Source organism: Blennius ocellaris (assembly GCF_963422515.1).
Source record: "Blennius ocellaris genome assembly, chromosome: 8".
In the NCBI taxonomy this organism is placed as follows: Eukaryota; Metazoa; Chordata; class Actinopteri; order Blenniiformes; family Blenniidae; genus Blennius; species Blennius ocellaris.
In genome coordinates, this window is record NC_137657.1 from 19,237,842 (window position 1) to 19,260,086 (window position 22,245).

The 22,245-nt window shown below is 43.1% G+C and overlaps 3 protein-coding genes across 4 annotated transcripts; 1 reads left to right on the forward strand and 2 right to left on the reverse strand.

Annotated features, from left to right (window-relative positions):
- Window positions 1-194: 194 nt before the first annotated feature.
- LOC308133564 (E3 ubiquitin-protein ligase rnf146-like) lies at window positions 195-4,212 on the reverse strand. 2 transcript variants are annotated; one of them, XM_080500994.1, is made up of 3 exons: window positions 4,034-4,212; window positions 3,207-3,266; window positions 195-2,777 (listed from the first exon to the last, which is right to left on the reverse strand). In XM_080500994.1, the coding sequence occupies exon 3, from the start codon at window positions 2,766-2,768 to the stop codon at window positions 1,620-1,622; it is 1,149 nt and encodes a 382-aa protein (XP_080357120.1). In that variant the 5' UTR covers window positions 2,769-2,777; window positions 3,207-3,266; window positions 4,034-4,212; the 3' UTR covers window positions 195-1,619. The 2 variants fall into 2 exon arrangements, with proteins under 2 accessions (XP_080357120.1, XP_080357121.1); XM_080500995.1 differs by lacking the exon at window positions 4,034-4,212 and having other exon boundaries at window positions 3,207-3,308.
- Window positions 4,213-4,233: 21 nt separating this feature from the next.
- On the forward strand, window positions 4,234-5,783 carry mdh2 (malate dehydrogenase 2, NAD (mitochondrial)). Its single transcript, XM_080500996.1, has one exon. It carries the CDS (start codon window positions 4,356-4,358, stop codon window positions 5,367-5,369), a length of 1,014 nt encoding a protein of 337 aa, XP_080357122.1. The 5' UTR covers window positions 4,234-4,355; the 3' UTR covers window positions 5,370-5,783.
- A 1,089-nt stretch (window positions 5,784-6,872) lies between these two features.
- Window positions 6,873-21,738, reverse strand: rspo3 (R-spondin 3). Its single transcript, XM_080501113.1, has 6 exons — window positions 20,817-21,738; window positions 16,392-16,586; window positions 15,656-15,799; window positions 15,415-15,561; window positions 15,042-15,227; window positions 6,873-7,811 (listed from the first exon to the last, which is right to left on the reverse strand). The coding sequence occupies exons 1-6, from the start codon at window positions 20,914-20,916 to the stop codon at window positions 7,588-7,590; spliced, it is 996 nt and encodes a 331-aa protein (XP_080357239.1). The 5' UTR covers window positions 20,917-21,738; the 3' UTR covers window positions 6,873-7,587.
- Between the last annotated feature and the right edge of the window lie 507 nt (window positions 21,739-22,245).

Genomic DNA, 22,245 nt, shown 5'->3' on the forward strand with positions numbered 1-22,245 from the left:
CTTGAAGATAGCTGCACTTCCAAGTTCTGCTTGGAATTGGAAAAAGAAAAAACAAACAACTTGCTAACGGAGTAAAAACAACAAAAAAAGCCAAAAAAACACCCAGAGATTGAGACAAGCATACAAATATCATTTTTAGGATGATGAAATGACAGTTTATTCTTAAATTACAAACAATAACAAAGTTTCCAGGCAAAAAAAAAAAAGTTACACAAACTTCATTCAGGTTGGAAAATCTAAAACTGAGCTGATGATATAAGCGTGTAAGAAATATAAAAAATAACAACTTAAACTTCCCACAGGCGAGCCAACGGCGATGGCATCTCTCACTCCTTCAGAAATTGTAAGAGGACCCATAAGAAATGCACAAAAACAAAGTAAAAAACATTTAGTTAAACTGAACACATCAATTCTCCAGACCTGCCAGCCAGCATCACTTTGATAGCTCTCTCTTCAAACACGTACAATTCACGAAACTTTAGGAACACACCAATTGAAAATACTTTAGAGGGACTACAAGAATATTAATGAGGCCAGAGCGGACTCAACAGCTTTCAAGATGAAAACACAGATTTCACATTAAAATCCAAATTATTTAAAGCTGGGGAACGTTTAAACAATCTGATATGTGCACAAGATGGGGCTATAAGTCATTTAGAATTTGCAAAAACTGCAGAAAACCTGATGCCTCACAATATCCCGAATTAAAACCATGTTAAATATCAAGCTTTAAATTTAAAGATTCACAAAGTGTAAGAATGGCATGGACAGCTTCTATTACCTTTCCTGATTTAAAATGACTTAGATTTATTCAAATCAGAATCAGCTCTACTCTTCCAAAAAGTTAGTTCAACAGTAATTTTAAAAGGAAAAGGCTGTGTAATCCAGGAAATTATTTCGGTATGTTGGGAGTGGGGAAATGTGTATTAAGGATTAAATTCTCAGTCAGAGTTATCGGGTGACTAAAGCTTGAATGAGCCCTGTTCTGCGTGCTAAGTTAGCTGAGAGAGTTAAAGTGATGATAAGAAAGTGGCCGTTCATGATAATGGCTCAGTTCCAGTTCCAGGAGTAAAATCCTCATTATGCTTTCATTCACTACACATCAAGCCGGTCTTGGACTCCCAGAAGCCCTCTGGGTGTCACAGTAGAAATGTAAACAACACGAGCAGCTGGGGTTGGCAGAAGCAGGGTGTCGACTCAATTCTACCTTTGAACATAAAATACTTAAAATGAACAGACTTGACACACCTGGACACTACAGTGAGTGTGCTAAACGTCTTTCACGTGTTGTGCTGAATAAAGCAACATAAGATTTCTTGGCTCACAACAACACTGTCTCCACTTTCAGTCTGAGAACCATCATTTCCAGTGTATCAACACGAATACCTGCTGACTGAGTGTATCGGACTGATCCACACACAGACTATGAACCAACGAGGCACCAAAAAAAGAGGAAAACATGGCTTCGCTTGTGATTGAATGCGTAGTGCTTGATGCCTCCTCCGGCTAAGCAACACACCCACATCCAGTCTGTGACTGAGTGAACACCAGCATAAATGTGAGGAATTAAATCATGGAACAGAACAGAGCCATTTAGTGATGACAAATTAATGATCACTTCACACTTCAGTCACTGTACACTGGCCATCGGGCATTCTGGACCTCCCACTGCTACTGGACGAAGAGGAGGGAGAGGTGGTCGCTGCACGAGGAGCGGCTCTGTCCTCTGGATTCAGTCTTTGTCTTTGTGGCCTGTCTGCCAGGGGCTCCACGTGCTCCCCGTCGCCCCTTTCCTCTTCTTCGTCCTCCTCTTCCTCATCATCGCTCCAGTCTCCAGATCCAGAGTCGTCCACAGAGGTGAGAGGGTCAGAGGACCTGGAGGGTGAGGCCTCCTCCTCGTCATCTTCTTCCTCCCCTTCTCCAGTCTCAGAGCGCTCATGAGAAGGTGTGGGCCTGGGGCTGATTTGCAGCTGGGAGAGGGCATCCTCGAGAGGCGGGCTCACGCTGGGGCCAGGCTGACCCCCAAGGGATGTGGGCGGCCTGGAAGTAACTACAGGGGCCGTTACAGCAGAAGAGATACCTGTGACCTGTTGCTGGATACCTGCTACTGTAGTATCAGCCCCATCGGCAGAGTTTTCTCGACTTGCCCCAGTCACACCCTCAGCGTCCAAACGCAGTCCTGCCACTCCCTTCTTGGGGATATCCAAAACGTCCCTTTTCATCTTTCGTCTACGACCGTGCTCGTTGCGCCTATACTGCACCATGTTCTCTAAATCAGCTACATACAAAAAACCAGCAATCAGCATCTCAGCCGTTTTCTTGCCCTTTGAGAAAGCGTCCTCCAGCTCGCGGCTGGTTCGCTCATCATATTGCCACCAACCATTACGGCCCTCATAATACCAGGCGTGATCACTTGTTGCCCCGCCGCGACCACCAGCCGACGCTTTCAGCTCCTCCGGCGAGAGCAGTGTGGGCCTTTCCAGGAAGTCATCAGGCACCTCCTGTCTGCACAGAGCGCACCGTTTGCTCTGCCAGGACGCTCCCTTCACACACAGGAAACAGAAGACGTGGTGGCACGGCAGCTGGACCGGGTGGACACAGCTCTGCAGGCAGATGGCACACTCTGGTACAGACAGGGCTGGGGAGGAGTTGCTGGAGCCGGAGCAGGAGGATTCTGCGCTGTTCCCACTTCCACCACCACTATTGCCGCCTTTCTTACTGGATGGGAGGGAGTTCACAGAGTGGTCTACTTCTCCACAACTAGCCATCCTGAAGAACTGGGAAAAAAAGGGGACAAGAACAGAAAAAAAAAATCAATAACATTTTTATTGGTATTATGTATTTTACTGGATTGCAAATCATTAAAGTTACTTGTATAAATAAATTACACTTGCCCAGTGTTTCATTGAACTAGTGTGTGTAAATGTTTACCTTTTTAAAAAGTCATAAAGCTTTGTTTTGCGCAAGATCTTATGGATTAGAACTACTAGTCATTAGAAGTGCCATTGAGCATTGCTGCATTTTATTGATGTGTTGCCCACCCCAAGCAAATACATGAAGCAAAATTATACAACATATTCACGAGAGCAGATACAGTAAAGCTGTAGTAGTGGATCACATCATGAACACGTGTATCTAATGAGGGGGTTGGTCGATAAATGTCCCCTTTAACTTCACACAAAGCAAACATGATATTTGATGCTTACTCAAAGTAGCTTCAGTGGTGATGAATCATTAGGAGAGTTGTTGGATCTTCAATCGCCCCACTGCATCAAGAAAACAAGTAGATTATGAAAATGTAAAGTCAACCAATCATGACGTTGGTAGCAATATATAACGATAACATAAGATAAGACTTTACAGTCTCACAATAGGGAACTTTTCATAGTTGCTGCAGCAGAGGACATTAGTACAAAACCTAACCAATGTGGGGAATGTGAGCCGTGCTGATTATGTACAACTTTAGCAATATTACAAAGCTAATTCTTGACGTAAACACCCCTAATGACCTGGAAGTCTCAAGTGAACGTAGATTATTTACGTAAATTCACTTAGTTATGACTGAAACATAAGAGGTCGCTTTGCTGGCAAACAAAGGGCTGCTCTGTTCACGATCGTGCCACAATCAGTTAACTGAGTCAGCTGTTACAAGTTCGCTCTGACCGGAGCCAGCTGCCCTCCGGTCGAGGCAGCTAACACCGGAGTCACATCCACGGCTAACGGTCCAAAACAACTTGTTAAGCGGACGCTGAGACGCACAACATCCGCCTCAAAGCGAAGCATTTGTTGTTGCCCCCACGCGCACAAACACGAGTCCAACCATTCAGCCACTGAAGGAATTAATCTAATAAACAGAATCCCGAAAAACAAAGAAGACCTGTTGTGGTGAGCGGACGCTGGCTATTCCGTGGGAAGCGCTACGACTCCAGCAAATAGACGCAGCTCATCTGACGGCGCTAGCGTATTTTAGCCGTGGCGACATAAACAAAAGCATTTCTCCACGACACAGACGGCACGGCGGCTGCATACGTACCGTACCGCTGGATCTGGTTCAATGTCACAATTCGTATGACGGCATTTATGCCCGATGCTAATTTAGCGACTTCCAGTGTTAACTGGCTTTGTTTTCCTCCGAGAAAAAAAAGAAGCAGAGGATAAAGGCGCATACGTAACTGTGCGTGGTGACGCACGCTAACGTAAAATGGCACGACCTCGCTCTCGTTTAAACGCATGCGCGTGGAGGCGTCTTCCTGTTCGCTCGTGGCTAGTAGAGGACGTTGGTGTCACAGAGGAGAGGGGCTCGTCAGGTTTTCCTTATTTCAACTAAAACATCAGAAAACAGAACCGCAGAGAACATGTTTTCCCGCGCCGTCAGACCCACCGTCAGCCTCGCCCGGAGCCTGTCCACCTCCACGCAGAACCACGCCAAGGTGGCAGTGCTCGGGGCTTCAGGCGGCATAGGCCAGCCGCTGTCTCTGCTGCTCAAGAACAGCCCCCTGGTGAGTAGCCTCAACCTGTACGACATCGCCCACACGCCCGGTGTGGCGGCGGACCTCAGCCACATCGAGACGAGGGCCCATGTGACCGGCTTCATGGGACCCGACCAGCTCGACGCGGCTCTGCAGGGCTGTGAAGTCGTGGTCATCCCCGCCGGTGTGCCCAGGAAGCCCGGTATGACCCGCGACGACCTCTTCAACACCAACGCCACCATCGTGGCCACCTTGGCCGACGCCTGCGCCCGCAACTGCCCCGAGGCCATGATCTGCATTATCGCCAACCCAGTCAACTCCACCATCCCCATTACTTCAGAGGTCATGAAGAAGCACGGCGTCTACAACCCCAACAAAGTGTTCGGTGTCACAACCTTGGACATTGTCAGAGCAAACACCTTCGTGGCAGAGCTTAAAGGTCTCGACCCAGCTCGCGTCAACGTGCCGGTCATTGGAGGTCACGCCGGAAAGACCATCATCCCCCTCATCTCCCAGTGCACACCCAAAGTGGAGTTCCCTGCTGACCAGCTGTCCGCTCTGACCGGGAGGATCCAGGAGGCCGGCACTGAGGTGGTGAAAGCCAAGGCTGGAGCCGGATCTGCAACCCTGTCCATGGCCTATGCTGGCGCCCGCTTCACCTTCTCTGTGCTCGACGCCATCAATGGAAAGGAGGGAGTGGTGGAGTGCGCCTTTGTCAGGTCTGAGGAGACCGAGTGCAAGTACTTCTCCACACCTCTCCTCCTGGGCAAGAACGGCATTGAGAAGAACCTGGGTCTGGGCAAGCTGTCCGCCTTCGAGGAGAAGCTGGTTGCTGATGCCATTGGAGAGCTGAAGGGTTCCATCAAGAAGGGCGAGGACTTTGTGGCCAACATGAAGTGAACAGAGGACATTTATTTAGTCCAAAACAGCGACTGTGATTGATGATTTGGTCCGTCTTAAGTTAAAAAGCATCAGGGTAAATCTGGAGATCTGTCAGTGTTTCCTCTTTCATTTTTGTTTGAATCGTCGAATTTATTTGACTCCAAAATATTGCTTTTGGGCTTGTTTTCTGTTTTGTTTTCCTTACATTTACAAACCTGGCTTTATCTGACACCTGTGGTTTGTGTACATACTGTAATGTGACTTCTACATTTTGCAAATCTCAAAATATCCCATATATTTTTATGTACAGTCTGAGAATTCTCTGCTGAATTGATGAGGAGGAAACACTGTATTGCCCGCTGATGTGAATGCAGTAGATGTTGTTCAATGAGCTAAAATACTCACTCCACCAATAAACAGACTAGCTTTAAATTTTTTCTTTTTCACTCTTGATTTTCAAATTAATATGGTGACATTGAAATGATTGATTAGAGACACCAATAACCGATAGTCAAGATTAGTCCAGCCATTTTTTAAACCGGTTTTGCTTTTTGGTGGCTTGACAGGAGCTGGAGCATATTCAAGCTGATGCTAAGCAAAGGTCAAGTTATATCTCATCGGCCATCAGTCCATTTACAAGGCCATCATAAGAACCCTGACACACATCTGTCATGATCAAAAGTAACTGATTACATAATATGGATGGACTGTGGTGTGGAGCTTTTACAGGTACAGAGAAAACGTGTAAACTTCAAACAGAAAGGCCTTGCCCTGGCTTACTTTGTTCGATCAGGTTGATGGTTAACCCACATTTGAACAAGCTCTATGTGGTGAACTATCAAAACAACTAATTTAGTTTGAAATGCACAAGTGAGTCATAGTAATTGTACACTTGAATTAACCGTTGAGCCTCATGATGATACTTGTCCCAGTACTTTATCGTGGCATCAAACCAAACATAACCAACAAAAACGGTGACTCATATAGTGTATTATTATTGCAGATAACTACTTTCGTTCGTTCATTTCCAGTGTTACAAAGTGACATAGTACGTCAAGTAATTCAGATCATCGAGGGCTATAAACATGCCATCCTTGCTAAATTGGCTGAATTCTGAGTGAGGGATTCTACCAAAAAGATTTATTAGAATTATGGGTGCTGATACACTGAAAAGCTGTTTTTAAATGTAACCAGCATTCATCCAATTGATTTGTTCCCTCTGAATTAAACTTATTTAAGATTCCCTGATTTAAATGTTTAAAAGAAAAATAACCAACCTTTATTCCAACAATTTGTAGTTTCTTTGGAGAGATATTGTGGATGATTACCTTCCCAGGTTCACAATACATTCCCTCCAGGGGGAAAGCATACAACTTAAGTCTGCTGCATATTGGGGCTGAGGTTCACTCCGTTCCGTCTGAAGAGCAGGCGTTTTGGTGAAGATTGAAAAGATCAAGGTAAATAAGTCATAACAGACGCAAATACAAACCCAATATAGTTTTATTTGACATACAGGTGTTTTGCTTCCTAGTCAAAGAGCGTTATTGAGAGCACATAATCCATTTACATAAATGAAACACCAGTGATAGATTTGTCACTTATCTGGATGAGATTACCTTGTGTCCAAGATATACAAAATATGGTTTTTGAGTTGAAATTCACAGGATGCAGGCACCCCTGCAATCTGTCAACTGTAGTGATTGTGAAGATGTCACAAAATGACCAAGATTCACATAATTCCTTTCTCTTGACAAATTCCGCACCAAATAAAGAGATCTAAAGCACAGAAACAACAATAAACAATTGTTCTACATATTGCTCTAAAATCTACATTCAAAAACCAAGATGCGCATTGTTGCACCAGAGCCCCATTAAATAACCATATCAACAAGCACATAACACCTTTGTCTCTCAGTCTGATAGTTTTCCACACATTTACAGACAGTTCTCGCTCTGTTCGTCAGTCTCTGCAGTGTCTCCTGCACTTTTTCAGGTGAGACAGAAGTGAACAAATTGAGGCTACGGGGTAGAAATAAACAGACTTTCTAAAGTCATTAGTGGCCCAAGCCTTGTGGCTGAATGTGCCCCATCCCGCTTGTGCATAAACAGTATATTCAAATCATACAGGTAGCAGCAACACCCCTGCAGAGAGGGGTCGTGGGGGGCAAACAGTGGGTGAGGGCAGGGAGATTGGGGGGGGGCAACCTGGGGAATCATCAGACCTTGTTTCCAGGTATTACTGTACGAGACTTTCTTCTGGGGAGAGCGGCTCTGTGAAGTGGCCTCTGCGGTGCCTGTGCTCTGTTTTGTTCCTGTTATCAGAGTCCTCGCGTTCCCCTGCGTCTCTCTCCTTTTCTTGCTCCCTCTCCCTCTTCCTCTCCCGTCTGCCCTCCTGATTCTCCTTGTCTTTTCTGTTGTTCCGATTTCTCCGCTCTCTCCGATCATTCTTCCTGCGTCCGCCTGAAAAATAAGGGAAATAGTTGTTAGTGTGATTTTTTTCTTTCTCTTAAGGCAGGATCTAGTGAAAAACATGTTTGAAGGAATTAATGCTGTATCTTGAATAGAAAAACCTAAAACTTGGAAAAAATATGACCACAGCTATTATACAATAAATTAAGAATTATATATATTATACATATTAAGAATTCCATGTCTTGCGTTGAGGCCACTGCCGAGCTTACCTACATCTACTATTTTAGTGAATATTGTCTTAAACGTTATGTTTTTGGGACAGAAAATTAAATAACTGAGCTCTAAAAGTCCTTCTTGTGTGAAAATAGACACACCAAACTATCCTGTTTTCACGGCCACCAAGTTGGAAGAGTTGGGAGCAAAAGCTGGACAACCAGCTCCTTTCATTTCGAGTGTAAGGCCCAATGTTGACCACTAGGGGTCAGTGTACGACCACTAACTGCAGCCACACTGTCAGCCTCTATCAGCTGTTGCTGCTCTCTATCTGTGATGAGCAGACCTTTGTCCAAAATAGAAAGCCTTTAAATAAACTCCCGTTTTATCTTCTCTTGCAACACCATCTCATAAACAAAACCAAGAGTTTGGGAATGCTGACGACTTATCTCCACTCAGGCCACAGTTATTAATGATAATAACAAGATCCACCCTCAGGGAGGTTGGAGACAGGAGCCGCAGGAGAAAGCAGAGGAGGCCCTTTTCCTGTTGTTGTACTGCTGCAGCTCATGTGTGAGTGGAACGGAGCAGCACGGTGTGCTTGGCTGTTGGCTGGACAGTCGGGGATTGTGAAACTGCTGAAGTCGGCAGTAGGCACAGACACAGTGAGAGAGAAAGGGAGATAAACCACACAAGAGAAAGAGTTCTCTGTCTCTCATGTTTGGCCCCCTGCACTCATCATTTCCCAGTTTGTTCATTAATTACAACAGGTCGCTGGCTGGACCACAGCGCATGTTTGAATGACATCTTTTGAAAGACTAATCCAAGCCTCTGCCTCACTTGATGCATTTAACCTTTTATATATTATACAAGGACAAAAGGATGAGACATATCTCAATGGATACCACAGGGTTATTTTGAGGTTTAATCTTCCAAAAGTGAAAAGGGAGTCAAAAGGAGTCCCATCAATGATTGTGAGGTGAAATGTTTCATAGACGGATGAATGAATAGAGTAATCTGGTGCACTGAGTCATTCGGAGTATGCCCCCGTCCTCTATAAACACAGGAAGTCCCCTTCGCTCTCATTGTTTTCTCTGTCCTGACACCATAACTATTTACAAGTTCGGAGGATTAGTCATACTGTAGCCCCGGTGCTTTTGTCGAGCCAGAGGAGAAATCTAATCCATGCCAGTGTTGAGATGATTAGGGGAGTGTTTATCAACCCAACCTGCAGTTAGTTAGTTGGAACAGTTTCTGGTGGTCTTTTTATAAGCTGTCCGTTGACATGTGCATAACAGTCTGTAAATGAGACACCTTCAGAAGATTTGAAGCACTTTCAACAGACTTTCAGAACATTAACAAAAATGACGTTTTCCTGAAAAATATCTTCATGACTTGGTGGCTTGCAGTGACAGATTTGTTGGCAGGAACAGTCCTCCTCCTGTATTGTGGGGAAGTGTAACTTGAACGTGTGGTGAAATGGCTCCCTTGAGTAAGATGAGACGTTTAGACCTTTTTGAGGGTTGTTTGATCAGTACCAGTGGTGGTTCAGTAGTGTTTGCACTGGGCTGGTCAAATCATCTTGTAAATCGAGGTTAATTGACTTAGTAGCTCGTATTAACATTTTCCAACCGAGTATGCAAATGTAAACACACTGACACCACTAGAGTTCATGGCAACGTGTTGGCATGTACAGAGCATTGTACAGAGGATGTATGGTTTGTTGGAGCAATGCCATCTCACAGCAAGTATGTTCATGGTTCTAAATCGCGAGCCAATCAGACCAAACGTTGTCCAGCGTGGCATTTGCATTTCATCACAGAATAAGTCCAGTCCCTTGCTAACTTAACTTGGAAAAGTTAAAGATAAATTCATAGATTTTCCGAGGCAGCTTTTCTGCCCTCTGTATTGCCAGACATACATAGGGTTCAAAAGCAAAAGCTGGGTTTGTGCCCTCTTCTTGTGAAAATATGAAAAGTGTCACTCTGACACTAGTGACCACCAAACAAGTAGATCGAAACTTTTTGAAAATCGGACCTGCTTCTCAACAAACAAGAGGGCAGTCTGGTTAAAGTTTGACTGAAATATTTAAGTCAGTGCAAACCAAAGACCTCCCTGGCTGGACCAAACCACAGGATGTACTGGGTGTCAGAAGAGCCACGTCCTTCCAGGCGATCATGTGCAACAAAGGAATTCCTGCTGGTGTTTCAACACTTTTATACATTCTCTCGCTATTGGGAATTCATGAATACACCACAACAGCCATTCAATGTGTATTTATCTGTTTACATCTCTTAGTTCACTGTCACAAATGCCAAGTGTTAAATAAACTTTATACATGGGTCCACAGATTAACAAAGTTAACTACAACTTTGAAGAATTACTTCGATTCATCAAACATACACATGAATCAATCATCAGGTTACTACATTTGACAAGGATATAGTTATAAACAGATCCTATAAGCCTTCTTGTTCTATCCTAATATCAGCCTGTTTAAAGTCATCTGATCCATCAGTCATCGTAATGCTTTATATGCATGAGATGTCGACGGTGTCAATGAAGCAGCGGGTGGTCTAATTTTCTGTTAGGGGACCCAGATTCTGGTAAAATAATCCTTTTGTAGACGGTTTAATATGATTACATTCCAAGGTACAAAATATATTTAGATGATCTGTTTTTCAGGCACTGATATGTTGAACTATTATAGAAAGCTAAGGTCTGTCTCTATCTTCATTTCAGTATACTTCTGCAAATCTGAGAAGTCTTCTACTTTTATTTATATATCTCAGCCAGACAGGATCAAACCATCCATTTAATGGGGTGTTTGATGATATAACTGTTTCAAGTGTGAAAGAATTGAAACATAAATTGTAATCTTTTCCTGGATCATTGCCAAACGCTGATAAAAGTGAGTGCAAAAATCTATCAGAAAGGTGTGCTATAGTGAAACAGTTGTAAATCGCACAAATCACGCTTAAACCTGTCACTCCTGTTGTATGAAGTGCATGTGTTCTTTGCAGGCGTCACGTTCTCCTCCAGACCTTCCCGTTTGTAATTTGCTTAAAAGATTTATTGAGACAAACATGGTACCAAAAGAAAAAGACATCCGCGTCACATTATTATCAATGTGGTTCCAATAAAAGAGTTGTCTGTGGCTGCTCTCTTATTCTACATTGTGTCACACTCAGTTCACGGAGCACAAATGTTTGTCATCGTTGCATGTTTACTATGATCTGTGGTTAATGAATAGAAATGTGTTCAGAAATCTGTAAATCTTTTTCATCCAGTGTTATTCCACTGAAATCCCTGTTTGTGGTGTAAACACAGTCCTGAGTGCAGCCCGGCTGAATGGTCTGTGACTGTCATGTAACTTCTAGAGATCTGTTGCAGCACATTCACATAGGACAGAACTCGACTGTAAAGAAAACAAAGGAGCTTTCGTCAATGGGAGAAAACACATGGCGTGTTGAGTGTGAGAAGTGCATGTGAGTTCTTGCACAATAAGTAAGTGTCCGGGGAGAAGTCATGGAGAGAGGAACATAAAGGTGGATGCTAAACCCCAGTCAATAGAATAGAGAGTATTGCATGGAGTGAAAGAAGCTGAGAATATAGAGAACAGACAGAGGTCAAAGTAGAAAGCAGAGGGGGCATTGAGGATGAGAGGACGTGTGTGTCTGTGTATGTGTGCACAGTTGGAGGGGCACTGTGTGTTTTATGGTGGCACATCCTCTGTGGCAGGCGTTCTGTCGTCCGGGGAGCTTTTGGCGGGAGCCAGGCCGGGATTAAAGGCTATGGGTTGTCCCACAAGTGGAATGCCTGCCGCATGGCTGCCAGGATGTGTGTGAGGGGGGCTGAGGGGTGTGTGTAACAACCCCCCCCCCCCCCCCCAACAGACTGGCTGGTACAAGCTTGATTAGCTCTGTGTTTCTCTGTGTGTAATAGGGAGGTGTGAGTGTGTCTGTGTGTGTGGGAGTTAAAGAGGACGGAGGTTTACAGAGGGCACACGGCCTATCCGGCTGCAGAGATAGAGAGGTGAACAGCAGGTCGACTGAAGGACAAATTAGTCTGCATTGACTTGAGAGAGAAGGCGGCAAATGAGGATGTGTGTGTAAACATTCACAATCTGGCAGTGGATAACACAACAGCAGTGCCCGGTTTCTCTGACTCTGATTCATATATGCCTGTGTATTCGCTACAGTTTTACAGTTTTTCTGACATGACATTTAATCCAAAACTTGATTTATGTGTTCATATGGTCAAACTGCTGTTGTGATTTTTCAATTGTTCCTTCCAACTGGATGGAGTAAACTTGACTCCACCATGAAAAGATTATTTCACATTTTGGAATATATGACTTTTATATTTTACATCAGCTAGGACCTGATGCTTTGAATGTAGCGAAGAGCTTCTGCCAAGAACAAATGTCATATCAATAAGTAAGTTGTCAGTACCAAAGACATACAAAAATAGATTTATTAAGAAATCTCTTGTAAAGTGTTAATTTTAGATCCCTATAGTTCACTATGCTTATTCAAGTATGTCATTTGCTTATTGACACTTCGGATTCCACTAATATAAAAATTTTGAGCATCTTCTAACTTGCTGCAAGAAAACAAATATGTATCATTTTTTTTCTTTGAAAAATGTTCCTGATGAATGTGCTTAGAAAGGCATGTATATACTGTTTGTAAAAGTGGAAGTTGATGTTTCTATTGAGCAAATCACAGTACAATTGACATAAATGCAAAAAGGAAAAAAAAAACAATAGGCATTTATGACGATCAAAGTCCACTTTGATTTTTTAAAAGCTGAGCTTTTTTCCGAGACTTATAACTGAAGGTTTACATTCACTCAGACAAGTTGCAGTCCAAATGAGACATCAAGATGGTAAATGGCAATAGAAAAAAAGTACAATGATGAAAAGAATGAAACAAAGAAATGTTGGCTTGTAAAAACATCTGTGGCCATTATAAATTAATGAGCCAAAATGGAGATGCTATGTAAGTTGAAAGTCAGGAAAATTACGAAACTGAAAATAAAAGGCACACTAAGGGAAATAATAGTAGCGAAATGGGTTTATAAGGACAAGAATGACTGCATTAAAAAGAGAACAAACTAAGATAGGAGTAAAAGGGCAAGAGGATGTCCAAAAGAGGAGGAAAGGATGAGGACAAGGAGAAGGATGTATCAGTGTCGGAGGGCTGTTGGAGGATTACCGGGGGTTCTCTGAGGTCGGACCACTGACCCCCTAGCGTGTGCAGAACGTAAACAGCAAGGAAAGGATGCGCCGAAGCAGATAATTAGCTCCCATTCACCAGGGATCCTGCTGGAGCTTGGGCAACTGAGTAATCGCACCAAGGGCCAAGGTTGATAAGCAGGGTCTGCACTGGATTTACACATATCTTTCTTTCTTTCTTTTTTAGTTATTGTTTCTTTCTTTCTTTCTTTCTTTCTTTCTTTCTTTCTTTCTTTCTCTCTTTCTCTCTCTCTCTCTCTCTCTCTCTCTCTCTCTCTCTCTCTCTCTCTCTCTCTCTCTCTCACTTCCCTCTTCCCTCTTCTCTCTGCACCCCCTTCACCAGGCTTGGTTAGATCAACAGAGCTGTCGACTCTACATTAAAATCTCGGCCCCGACCCGACTGACTGGGAGCGCCAGCATGGAGCTTATATGGGGGTCTATGTTTTCTTTAGTGTGGTTGGGAGTGTGTGTGTGTGTGTGTGTGTGTGTGCGTGTGTGTGTGTGTTGGAGGGGGGGGGGGGGGGGGGGGGTGGATCAGTAGAGGGAGAGAGAGAGTCAGGGTGACAGAGGGCACATTTCGAAGTCTGCCTTACAAATATTGTCAATACAGTTGACTCTCTTCACAAATTACCACCACAAGCAAAGACTGTGTAGTTATTTTAGTTATGTGCCCTCAGTTATGTGCAGTTATTTTAACACAAAGTTTATATGTGCCCGTGCATCGTTGCATGCATATACGTGTGTTTGGAATGCAAGCGTGAATTTTTACAATTGTCTGAATTGGGGAGAGAGAGAGCGAGAGCGAGAGAGAGAGAGAGAGAGAGAGAGAGAGAGAGAGAGAGTGAGAGAGAGAGAGAGAGCGTTATTGAGAGAGTTATTGTGTGTGTATTGGCAGCTGTGGGAATAAACCAATACTGATCCCCTGGTGGCCGCGTGCCTCTCAGGGGGAGGATGTTGATGTTGAGCTGGCTGTTTCTGCTCCGGAGTCAACTGCTTTTTTGCTGCATCACACACACACACACACACACACACACACACACACACACACACACACACACACACACACACACACACACACACACACACACACACACACACACACACACACACACACACACACACACACAGTGTTTGTTCTGTAAGTGTGAGGCCCCAGGGGGGTGGATCTCAGCCTCCTACCCTGTCTGCAATCTGTCATTTAACACTACAGAGCACAGGCGAAAAAACAACCAGCCGTGGTCGCCAACCACCTCAGTAACCACACACATGCATACACACATAACCCAGGGCAATCGTAAATGCACCGCACCATCAGGTCTTATGAAGAGACGGGCCCCTTCTGAAACCAGTTTTCACTCAATTCATTAGAAATGATCACGCTATTCCCTGTTTTCTGGGAGCACAAAAAGTGGTTTTACTGTTTAAAATCCAGAGAGATCTCATGGGAAAACACATAACATACCCATTGCAACATCACACATGTGTGTTCCCTTCACTGTCCTCGCTCTAGCCACAATGACAGTCCTCTGAGTAAACAGTCATTGGCCTGAGTGGAAGAATGGCGAGTTCTGGTTGTACAAGCTGAAATAGCGTGGTCTGGAATTCATACAGGGTTGAAACTGTGCCATGTGCCACAAATACAGAGTTGGCAGTGAGCATGACAGGCTGGCAGTGGCTACAACTGACAGTATATAATGTATAACCCTGTTGATTATTCAGTTTTTGACATTCAATGTTCATATGTTTGTTCAGACATCTCTTGAGTCACGAGTTGGCGCTCTGGACAAGGAGAGCCACTCAGGAGCCATAAAGTTTGTTGTCCTTACCTGGACACTTCCTCCTCTTGACCAGGCACTCTTTGATCTCTGAGATGTCGGTGCAGGGTTTTCCGAAGGGTGACGGGTACTGCAGGACCTGCCTTGTTCGGGTCTCCTGGCCCCGTTTGAACCCACAGGTTCTGCCAGACTTAGAGCAGGGACTCCATTCACTCCACTCACCCACCTCGCAGTGCACTGACAGGGAGGACATGAAATTGAAACCGTAAGGAAGGAATAGTTTTGATAGCATTTTTTCCCCCCCAACAGTATGTTTCAGTTTTCAGAATTCTACAACCCAAAACAAGGCCCATTTACTTACATGAAAACCATGTTTTGGCTTTTATGTTTTTATGACACATCCTCACACACGCACTGAACTGACCTTGTGGCATGCACTCCATTAGTTTGTCACTGGGCTCGTAGTCCTCTGGACAGACGTGGTGGCACCTCCCACTCAGCTGGTAAAGGCCGGGCCGACATCGCGTGCACGTCTCACTGTTCGCACATGACTCGCACTCGGCAGGACACTCTGCAAGCACATATACGTGAGTTTAGCATCGCCGTTGTTGGAGGGTTATCACTATGATTGCCATCGTCCCAATCACAAAACTCTGAGCACTCACGGGGAACACACTCTCGTTGTGTGTCACTGCGGATGAGGCCATCGGGGCAGTTCTCCTGGCACTTGCCCAGGTGAAGGTAGAACCCTGCTCGGCAGCGTGTGCAGAAGTTCTTGTTGAAGCAGGAGTCACACTCCGACCTGCACTCTGACAAAGCAACACAGACCCACCGCCGACAATTATTCAAACTGTCTAAGTTATTGCATTTGTTCCATGTGTGTCAGTGCATGCGTGCATGTTTGTGTGTTCATTTTCTGGCTGGATTGAAAGTATAGCAATGAAGTCAAATTGGTGTTTCGCCAAATGTTTAAAGTGAACTCAACACTTCTTTGAATTTGCTTTCAAAGAAAAGACCCTTAAGCGGATGACTCTTTTTTGGGGGGGTTCACAAGCATAGAAGTTGCCATATTTGCCCAGCTTGTTTCAAAGATTGTTGCTTAAGATGATGTATAGAGGATGGAAGAATCAATATTTAAACAATGATAAAAAGCCAAATACACTTGGAGAAATACAGTATTGTGTGAATGGGCTTGCTTTGAGACAGGACTCTGGAAATTCCCTCAGACAGCAATGAAACGAACTCCAGAGACATCTGGCTTTTAATACCATGTTGACTTGAGTTAATCTAATTTTTGATGGGTTCATTTCAATTGGAAGCAATCATTGAGGAGAATGCTCACACTGATACGATGTTTCGATTCTTGCATGCGAGTAAAGTGTATTACTAATCATGACTCACTTGTGCAGGTGTTTCTTTCTGGTGACCGTGTGCCATAAAAGCCTGGAGGACAGGAAGTCATGCACACGCCAATCTGCTTCATCCCAATCCTCTCCAAGTGCATGAAGAAGCGTGGCTTGCAGGACAGACAGCCATTGTAGTCGGAGCAGGTCAGACAGCCACCCTGCTGGCACCCAGAGGTCACACCCGAGAGCTCTGTTGACAGAGGCAATGAGACATGTTATACTTGAATAGCTGTACTCATCCTAACATGAGAAAACCTTCATTAGAAAGGTGCCATTCACACATTTTTCACCAAGATCTTTCAAATCTTTGGATCAGTTCATTGTCTCCCTTTTTGATAATTTTCTCTTCCACATCTGTTTTTATTGTTTTAAGAGTTTAACCCAGTGGCTTTCAAAGTGCTGGGTGGGCCTTCTCCCCAGTGTGCATAGCAGCAGGAACAATCTGGGATTCAGAGGGATGCCTATGACTGTTTTCAACAAAAGGTCATGGTGGAAAGGAATAAGCGGCAGATTAAACTAGTTATCATCTTATTGAAACACATTTTCAGAAGGTATAGCAAGTCTAAATGTGTTGTGTGTGGTGCTATTTAAATACAATTGGGTTGAATTGAACTGTAAATAGAGACGACATTAAATCATACAACAGTCACAGAATATATAAAGACTTACTAAAGGTTTTAAATTAAAAGCATCTTGAGAAGTCATGCTTTTCCCCTGCCATTAATACTTTTTTTAACGTGAGAAATATTGTTACATCTGGCACTCAACCAAAACATACTACTCAGAATGAGATGAAGCCGTACGGAGCCACTTTTTTTTTTTTTTCAAGCTCTGTGAAAAGTCATCTTTTAATCCGTTTTACAAACTAAAAACACCAAAGGACAAAATGAACCATCAACATCCCCATTCTTTTTGCTTTTAATTTAGTTCCAATTTAGACTTGCAATTTTATAAGCGTGTGTAGCAAATGGCATGAGATTCATTTGTGCACCATACAAGAGCACATGTTTATTTCAACAATTTATTATCGTCGATTATAAAAGCCATTACAAAACAGGATCGGGCTGATAGTTTTCTTAAATGTCCACATGAAATTAGTTTAAATGTTTCCTTTTGTCTAACTTTGGTATTTCATCAAACATAACATATGTTTTGCTTTTGTAAAGCATTATTGTGCATAGTGTTTCTCTTCACTGAAAAGCTGAATTCTATGCTTCCATATTTAATCGCACTGTTGATGTCATGTGGTATATGCTTATGCTTGAAACATCTTACAGATGAGCCATCTGGGTGATTGGTAGGATGGCACTATAAGTATGAAAGCAGTTTCCAGATTGAAATATGAATACAACTCGATTGAAAGTGACTTAAATTGTGTGATAGAGCATGGGGCTTAAGCTAGAGTCAGCAAAGTAATTAATTGATCAAAGATATGACTTACAATACAAATTCCTTTACACTTACTGTCGGAGAAACATTCACGTGCTGGCTTTCTTATGCTCTTCTCCTCTAATATGTGAGATGATTCACCACCAGAGTTTGTCTTCCATAGATCTAAACCTGGATTGAAGATTTTAACAAATGCAACTGTATGCTGAGTTTGTCAAAGAAGTAAAGTTATGACATGTATGACGTTAATTGCTGAGAGCAGGTTGGTTGGACGTCCAGAATAACATTGAGTACTAAAGAGGGCATTCCTCAGGGAAACCTTCAGAAACACAAGAGAGGCTTTGTGCTGTTGGATATTCATTAAGTTTAAGTCCTCATGTCTGAGGCACAATTACACTGTCTTCATGAGACAAATGGTTTAACACATTTCGTATAAACGCCTTGGTATGATTGAATCCTATGGTTCAACACTGCTGATTTTTGAGAAGAAGGAGTGAAACATGCCACCATTAACAGAGTCAACAGACAAGCAACTCATGTTGTTCAGCTTTGTTTACCTTTAGTTCCATCAGTGCAGTAATTGAAAATCCATCTCTGGAGAACCCAAGGAATGGATTCCTCTCCAGCCTTGTAATTTCATGCCACTGGCTGAAGTTGGCCATCTTTTTCAGTTCAGGATTTAGCTGCCAGTTTAACATAGATCATGGATTTTTTTTGTTTTTTTTTGTTTGAAATATCTCAACTATCTTTACAACTGCTGTTCATTTGTGCACATGTGTTCCTGCCAAGCTGCTCTGTATCACAGAAGCCTTAAGACACAGGAATTCAGCCTTGCCCTTGCACTTGCACCAGCAAAATCTCAATTGCACAACACACAGACAAAGTCATGTATGCAATAAACACACACGCACACGCATGCACCCATAAACTACTTAATATTTGTACAGTATCTCCTGTTATCCTACTGGACTTCATGTCTCACAGCATCATCCCAAGCAGGAAGCGCAGGCTCGGGTTTTGTCTCTGCATGTTAATTCTGACCTGTTAACTGAATGGTCATTGACTCCCTACTTACGCTTACCCCCTTCTTTCCCTCTCAAGTCTGAACTCATTCACCCCCTTGCACCAGTTAATCTCCCCATCCTCCTTGATATCTTGGGAAGTGTTACATATCAGCATCATTGGAGGAAGTTTGGATTCTAGGAAGAACTCATCAATTAGAGGTTACTGAGTCAGAATGGAAGGCAGAAGATTACTCCTCACTACGCCAAAATGAAATAATGCTTCAACATTGCCATTCCATCTGAAGAGCTGAATCACATTGCGATATGCAAATACAAATGATCTTTTCTTGTCTGAATAAAGCAAATTTTATCATCTTGCATAAAGCAAAAGTCATTCAGAAAGTATTATTACATTTATATATAATTACACAAGTAGCGATCTGTATGTGCAGTTTTCAGTCTCTGGACATAAGTTTGAAAAACTAAGCATGCGTGCTCTCAGGCTTTTGCTCTCTTACACCGTGTTGAGAGGCTCTTTAATGTTGTTTACAGGGAAATAAACACAGAAAGGGAGAATTTGTGTATTTTTCTGTGTAGCGTATGGTGCACAGCAGACACTGCAAGCCCGACATGTTCTACATTTGTAAAGCACAAACACAGATTTAAGCAAGAATGCTCCTGTATTACATTCACCCTGTCAAATTGCCAACAAACGCTGCACTCTTTTTGGCCCAGTGTGTACATGTGAGCTCTGTGATTGAGTACAAAGAGATGTGCACACAGAGAAAAGTTGCAGTCCCAGGTGGCATGGATAAAAACATCACTCTGAAGGTCTATTATTGTAGATCACCGACAGTTTTTGACCACGCTGGCAAGTGTTGCATGGAATATTCCAGATATCATTGCTCTTCTCTAAGAGAGTTAGTCACCAGGCACATCTGGAGACCCAGAGTGATAAAGTGTGCGTAGGAAGAACAGGAAAAATATATTTTATTGATACTTATTTCATAGTGTCATGGAAAACGCCTGGTCATTGCCCAAGAGATGAGACACAGAGTCGAAGCCAATAGCAATATACTGCATGGGGGATAAAATAAAACAGATCCAAAATGCTTCTGGTAAAAGGAAACCTTCTGTTTAGTTTGCAGTAATTCAGGGAATATCCTCGTCCAGTTTCTGTCCAGCATTTAGATCAGATCTCCTCACCATGCGACATGAGAAGAAGCTTTTCTAACACAGTTTCAGAAAAATAAATTAAACGGCTATATTACTTCGCCAAATATGTCCTAAATGAGCAATGGGACAGCAACGAGAACTGACAACCGAGCAGCAGCTCCGTGCCTGAAGTCTGCTGCTCTGACCGCTAGAGAGCGACGGGAACCAGGAGGCTGGAGGAGGGTAGACTGCAGGTGAGGCAACAATTTACCTGCCAATTAAAGTTAAGAGGAAACCAATCAGAGGTGTGCTATTCATTGTGAAAAAAAAAAACACTAATGAAATCACCATCATAATTGTGTAGACGTGGCTAAAAAAAAACCTCCAGCCCATTTCAGCTGGAATTTCCACGTTTAAGGGGACAAACCTTTAATACAGAAAGAGATGGGACATAAGAAAATTGCGAATAACCTTGATGTTTGCTATGTCTGATTTTTTATTTTATTTTATTTTATTTTATTTAATCACGAGTTTCTTTTCCTTTATAATATTAACTATTATTGACAATATTAACATCAATCAAACATAAATGTACTGAAATTTAGCTTGGTGACCTGCAAGTCAAACATTTTATCCCATAATAAAAAGAATGTACCTGTCGTTAAATAGTTATATTTTAAGTTGATTTTTTTCGAGATAAGCACAAGATGCGTTTCTTTTGTATTCTTGCTTAAATATGATTTACATATATTCATGAATTGAAGTGAGTTGACTGAAAACAAACAAAAAAAAGACCAAAAAAAAAAGTTTTCCAAAAGTTTAACTTACTGCACCCAAGAGCAGAGAGTGTGCCCTGCTTCTACTATACTCACGTTTATGTTGCCGGTGCCTAGAGCTGCTGTGCTGCTGACTTCCAGTGTAATCCATGCAGTGCAAGATGATCAAAACAAAGGAGATCAGTTGTAATTGCATAGTAGCCCAGAGGTGAGACTCGTAAAGCCAATGTCAATGTTCACCAAATCAATTATTGGTTAGGATTCCTTTTTCTTCCCCCAGACGGAGACAGAGGCTGGAGAGAAGACAATTCCTGGACACAGCAGGATCCCTAGCTATGCGGTGATATGTGGTGATGGTATGTGGTGGCCCAATGATTCCTGGGCCGCTTAGACTGTAACATCCTGGATAGGGTCCACATATGTGCCAAGAGAGCCAGACTGACTCAGGTATCCGTTATCCTCGCTGTGATGAAGAACATCCCCTTGGAAAATCAGCAAAACAGGCGCACCAAAAAGCTTGTCATCCGGCAAGTGGAGAACAGAATCAAACATCAGTATTGATCAAAGACCTCCCAAAATATTTGAAACAAATTACTATTATTAAATATTATCGCGATTCTCTATATGTTTTACATGATAAATCCATTTGTATGACTCCAAATTGGCCTCTGTCTGTCTTCCCCTCCGCCTGTCAGTGGAGATGCGCCGTGCGTCCGGGCGCGTGTGGATGCGCGAGTGTGCCAGGCGCGCCGAGGCTCTCGCCTGCACCTCAGCATCAGCGAGGGCAAAAAATAAAAAAAATTAAAGTGAAAAATGAAAGCAAACACAGGATCAACCTTAGCAACCACCAGATCAGTTTGTGGGATGTCTGCTCCGCAGGACCCCGCTGTCGAACACACACCTCCTCTGAGCTGCAACCAAACCAAAGTGAATCGAACTCTCCGCAATTTCAGCGCTTTTCTGCTTTGCGTGCAGGACCCATTCACTCCCCTCCTGCCGGCCCGCTGATGACTTCAGCCCTCTGCTGTCTCCCTCTCTTTCTCTTTCTCCCCCTATGAGCTCTAAAGTTTATTTAGAGGGCATGCACTCTGCGTCAGAGAGAAAGAGAGAGAGAGAGAGAGAGAGAGAGAGAGAGAGAGAGAGAGAGAGAGAGAGAGAGAGAGAGAGAGAGAGAGAGAGAGAGAGAGAGAGACTGAAATTAGTTCGGTGAGGGTTTACACATGTGTACCGTTGCTTTTTTGGGATTCATGTTAGCCAGAAGTTAAAACTTGATCAAAATCAAACTACTCATTAATTTATTTCAAATATTTATTCGTGGACATCAGGATCTCATTTTCAAGTGTATTATTTAGTGTATATTTTAAATTCACACGTGTGATGCCTAAATTCTTTTCTGCAGCTTTCAGGAGAAACGTTTCTTTTCCCAAAAGCAAAGTAAATCACAAAACAACCCAGAGTCTTTTTGAATGATTTTTTAAGAGAACACTGAAGGCCCTTCAGCCAACTTTCATCAAGGAGGACAGCA

Bases quoted from the DNA above. Each gene is read 5' to 3' on its own strand.
- LOC308133564 (XM_080500994.1), bottom strand. From the start codon at position 2,768: ATGGCTAGTTGTGGAGAAGTAGACCACTCTGTGAACTCCCTCCCATCC.
- mdh2 (XM_080500996.1), top strand. From the start codon at position 4,356: ATGTTTTCCCGCGCCGTCAGACCCACCGTCAGCCTCGCCCGGAGCCTG.
- rspo3 (XM_080501113.1), bottom strand. From the start codon at position 20,916: ATGCAATTACAACTGATCTCCTTTGTTTTGATCATCTTGCACTGCATG. The intron at 15,800-16,391 runs GTGAGTCATGAT...TTGCTTTGTCAG, and splicing joins AGAAAGAAACACCTGCACAA to AGTGCAGGTCGGAGTGTGAC. The intron at 7,812-15,041 runs GTAAGGACAACA...CTTATTTTTCAG, and splicing joins CAAGAGGAGGAAGTGTCCAG to GCGGACGCAGGAAGAATGAT.